The sequence below is a fragment of the Penaeus japonicus genome, unplaced genomic scaffold, assembly GCF_977035675.1.
Source record: "Penaeus japonicus unplaced genomic scaffold, GWHDUDI00000001_assembly GWHDUDI00000026, whole genome shotgun sequence".
Lineage (NCBI taxonomy): Eukaryota > Metazoa > Arthropoda > Malacostraca > Decapoda > Penaeidae > Penaeus > Penaeus japonicus.
The window spans coordinates 5,045,620-5,050,619 of record NW_028234428.1 but is presented as its reverse complement, the minus strand read 5'-3'; the positions used below and the strand labels follow the sequence as shown (position 1 = coordinate 5,050,619).

At 36.7% G+C, this 5,000-nt stretch overlaps 1 protein-coding gene across 1 annotated transcript in view; it reads right to left on the bottom strand.

Moving 5' to 3' along the window:
* LOC122252279 (periodic tryptophan protein 2 homolog) overlaps positions 1–5,000 on the bottom strand; it is a 14,224-nt gene that overhangs the window by 6,514 nt on the left and 2,710 nt on the right. The window contains exons 4-12 of the mRNA XM_043014662.2: positions 4,758–4,875; positions 4,357–4,501; positions 3,956–4,163; positions 3,057–3,271; positions 2,601–2,717; positions 2,362–2,439; positions 1,827–1,947; positions 250–425; positions 1–13 (exon numbers count right to left, since the gene is read on the bottom strand). The exon at positions 1–13 is cut by the window's left edge and continues 144 nt beyond it. Of these exons, the coding sequence (XP_042870596.1) occupies positions 1–13; positions 250–425; positions 1,827–1,947; positions 2,362–2,439; positions 2,601–2,717; positions 3,057–3,271; positions 3,956–4,163; positions 4,357–4,501; positions 4,758–4,875 (1,191 nt within the window). The remainder of the gene's footprint in view (positions 14–249; positions 426–1,826; positions 1,948–2,361; positions 2,440–2,600; positions 2,718–3,056; positions 3,272–3,955; positions 4,164–4,356; positions 4,502–4,757; positions 4,876–5,000) is intronic.

Here is a 5,000-nt window from a genome sequence, read left to right as displayed (position 1 = left end):
GGCCACCTAAGACCTGGTTGAAGAGAAGCAGGATAACACATTAAATGATAAAATGAAACATTGCTAGAGTGAGAAAGGAAACAAAAAAATGATGAAAGTGAATTAATGTAAGCTAAAATATTCACATTTTCACATTAACTACACAATACTTGTATTCCTAACAAAGACTACATAATCAAAACCTCATAATACTGACAGTGAATCAGCCATGCCATTCACTATCCTAGACAAGCTTCATTGCACACATACCTCTAATAATTTCCCCAACTTGAGTGACCATAAGTAAATTTCATGTTTGTCTTGGCCTCCTGCAGCTATGAGTTCTCCACTGCTGTCAACAGTGACGCACGTGAACTGTGTTGGACGTGGGGAAGTCAAGGTCTTGAAATTTCTATATCGAATCAGATCAAATGCTCGTACAGTTCCTGTAATAAGAACATTCAATAAATAAATAAAAAAAATTATCATAATATCAATTAATTGTAATTTACAAATTCTATAATAATTCTCAACCAGCAATAAAAAATGCTTGTATTGTTACCTGTAACTTCAATTGTATAATTAAATTAAATATCTGTAACATATCTGTTAACTATGGTATTCTTCATTTATATTAAAAAAATAGTAGAAAAAACAAGTTTTTGCTTTTGGTGAAATAAATCCCCATCAATTTCCTTCCATGAGCTAAACAGTATGAATATAGTGGGGTGTGAGAATAATTAAATGCAGAGATGCCACACAGTAAGATGCCGACCTCCGGCTTTAAATTACCGGCACTGCAGGATGTGCCGACAGAATTAGAAGAGGAAGGAGAACCAGCACACGTGCAGAGGCTGAAATGTTCCCAAGTCAGTATGGCTGGACTATGCCATGGAACTCACACCCATAAGTGCAGGTCGCCTTCCTTTTTTTTTTTTTTTTTTTTTCATGAGATAATTCTATTTTTTTACAAAATTAAAAATTACAAGAAAATCAGTGCTTTTTGTCCTCCCGTTAACCCACTAATGCCAGGTGACAAGATATTACATCAAGTAGTGTCAGTAATTGCCACCAGGGTCGAGATATTTTGTCATGGCTTTCCATATAGCTGGCACACTGGGAGATCATGTACGTAGCGGTTGGCCACGGCCAAAACTGGTGAATAGCCCAAGGCATTAGGCTTACATATTTGAAATACCCCAGTGTTTAAACTAATTTGAGCCAAAACCACAATAAACTTCCGTCAGACTGACTGTAAAGAGCATAACGAGCTGCTGTGGACTGTATGCTACAATGTTAGTTAATTACAATATTAAGATATATCATGTACTACTCCTTCCCTCTAAAATAAAACCTGTCTGGTGTGCTGTATGTGCAATAGTGCTGGTCTTATAGCCTAAACAAGAGAACAAATGGCCTTTATCCGGTGTCATGACATACATGTCGGCCCCAATTAGGCCTAAAAGACGGGAATCAATGCGTACATGACACAACATAGGGATCTGCTCACAGTTGAAGCGCGTACACAGTCATAATGCATTATGGATGTAACAGTATTAGCTCCAGAGCTACAGGGTTCCAAAGTCAACCTTAAACCCGCATTTTATGATGGATTTATAGAAAAATATTGTTTGGGCTAGTCTGCGCTACTCAGAGGGTGAAGAAAACCCTTCCCCCGTCCCTCTAATTACTAGCCGGTGCCGCTACTGTCATAGACCGCCCGCCCTGATGACCAGTTAGGTTGTTAGGCACCCCGTCCACAATGGGTTCATATAAAAACCACAGGTAAGATATTGATAAAGTATCATCTGATGAATAGAATATGTATATAAATCCCAGTACTGTACCATCTAGTGAGGATGAAATTACTGCTCTCCCACTCTGGGTAAACTCTAGCCCAGTGATGGGAGCTGTGTGCTCAGAGAAGGTGACGTAGCTGAACGAAGACTGAGCTGACCATAACTTGACCTGTCAGAAGATAATACATTTTAGTAACCTGTTAGATTGAGCTTCAACATTAACTTCAAGCAAAGTAATCAATTTGAGAAAATGAGATGCCCAAAAATTATGTCATAATTTGATGGTCAAATATTCTTATGGGAGGAATGTCTAAAGCTTAACTAGAGATCTCCCTAGACCAACAAACTATCAATGCCATTGTTCCAGCTTAAGGTAGGAGGCTGCCAAGGATTAATCAAAAATCTAACATGTTGCCAAGATTTTGTTATGGCTTACTGCTATGATGGCATTGTATCCTAGGCATTGATAGTATAAATGTATAGCAAAACAAATCAATACGTAAGAGCACTGATAGTAAAAAACAAAGTATAAGATTTCATATAAGTTATAATATACTCAAGTTATAAAAAATATTAGTCATACCTTGCCATCTTCACCACCTGTCGCCAGGTTCTGACCATCTGGAGAGTATGTCACCACTCTCATGGTATTATAATGACCCTGAAATTATATTACAGTCTTAGCCATGTCAACATAACAGAACAAATTTTAAAAATATCAGAATATAGTATGCAAGTCAAATAAATTATTTACACACACTTAGAATGGGCAACTACCCAATAAAAATGCCATTCTGAGGAATATGAGAAAATTACACCAACCTGTTGTTTAAGTATGTAAGTCTCACTTTGCCACTCCCAGACCAAGAGCTGCCCAAGAGAGGAGACACCAAGAGCAATCCAGTCACCACTGGGGTTCAACGCCACACTTGTGATTTTCTGTGAAGGAAGAAAGAAAATATTGAACAGGGGGGAGAGTGTAAGCCCCAAAAGCAACTTTTTTGAATAAAATATATATATATATATATAATTTTTTTTTTTTTTTTTTTTTTTTTTTTTTTTTTTTTTTTTTTTTTGAGCTGAAATACTGAAAACCCACCTGTAAAATGCCACAAAAGGGAAAGGAAGGAGGGAGGGGAAAAGAAGGAATAAACAGAAAAGAAAGACAAAACTGAAAGAAAAGACAGCCATACAGAGAATTAATAAAAAATATCAATAATAATTAAGGGAAAAGAAAAGGAAACCAAAAGGCAAACCACCCACTCCTCACATTCTCACCTGATTGGAAATGTTCAAAGAGTGCACCAGGGCCCCCTGGTCATTCATGTCAAAGAGCAGGAAGTCTCCCGTTTCGCAGGCTGTGACCATCATTCTGTTACGCTTGTGGAAGGCTGTTGCTGTCACTGTTGTGCTCATACCTTTTAGATGATCATTTATGTTCATCCTAAAACGCCGAGTGTAGAATGCTCTTTGTTTGCCTTGGTTTTCTTTCTCTGTTGAAAGAGAGGGATGGAAAATATTAATATATAATAAATTAGCCGTTCTGAGATGGGTCACATCTTAAGATGTTCAGCTAGGGCTGGGTATCTTAAGGCGCTGTCACACTAGCATATTTTCTGTCCTTTTTTTTCCGTCAATTTTTCAAAAATTGTCCATTTTTGGAGGCACGCAGGGATCTCAAGCAGCTGCTGAGCATATGAGAACTCACTCTCAGCCATGAGCTGGTGGAAACATTATCAATTATATCACACTTTTTCCCTATGACGATTCTAAATATCTATTTTTTCTGTGGCCTCTGTATTATTATCTGATACGATCACATCTTAAAGAAAATAGAAAAAACATTTAAATATCATGTTATTTCAAAATCCATAGCAATGCCACCCCATAGTTATATGTACTATATTTTCTTCTACAAGAGTAAGTGGGTGGTTCATTTAAATAATCATGTGGCTTCTTCTTTTCCCACTTGATTGTGCTTCAGTTTCAAAATGTATTCAATATAGTGAGAAACTAGGAAATTGCTTGAGTAAGAATAGTATACACATGACATGCTTGTTTGATCAGAGATATATCATACTAAGCACAGCTACACTACCTGATATAAAAAACACTTCCAACATATTTAAAAGACTTCACTTTCCCTTTTCAAAAGCCTCTTAAAACCCCTCTCTTACCCTTTTCCTTCTGTACAGCCTTTTCTGCCTTCATGTCATCTTCCTCTATCTCATCCTGTGTAATGGGTATGTCGTCCTCTTCCTCCTCCTCCTCTTCACCCTTTTTCCCTTTCCCCTCTCGGACCTTGTAAGGATTTTCGCACTTGGGGATGAGGCCACTCTCATCAGTACTGCAATCCCACACAGTGATGTAGCCATCCTTACACACCTGATGATGTACAGTTTAAGGAACCTCTTTAAATTTTGAGTCAACATATAAACATCGTTTAGTTATAAATGTCTCCTCATTTTTAATTACATGTTTTTAATGTCCTTATTTTAACTTCAAGTAAATTATACTATATTCTAATTATTTACCATACACTCAATTCATTATCTTCAGGAACAACAGCACTACTTACAATGTACAAGTCATATGTGCTTTCATCAAAATATACACCAGTAACACCATCCCTACAGCCGCCAATGCGATATTCAGTCAAGTTCTTCATCTTAACAAAGGAACAAACACGCGTTGTCATGTCTCTTGACCCATAGGCGAGCAACCTGGAAGACAATGTGATGCTTTAATCTTCATCTGTTTTCTCAAAACATCAACATCAATATATTTCTTACTCTGTATTCTACAATGTTCTGTGAAATTGAAGTTATATATTTTCATGCTTTGTGAGACTGTGTTATACATTTTTTCTAGTATTACTATATGTAATTATCTATTTTTTCTATTCATTTTGGAAGAGATACCAATGCAGATTCATATATAAATCTATATCAATTCCTTTGCACATAAGGGAAGACTTACTTTGAATCATGGGACCAATCCAAGCATGTGGCAAGATCATAGGCTCCATGGTAGACTCTTTCCATGACAAACGGGTTAAATATCCGCCTGTCAACACCTGGTGCCATGTATACAAACACTGGAATGGGAGAGAAAGATTCAGTTATTACTATAATAAAATGCCTTTGCTCTTTGAAAAGCAAGTTAAAGAATAGTTCATATCCAAGATTATATAATTTCTAGACTCCAAAATAAAAAGATGAT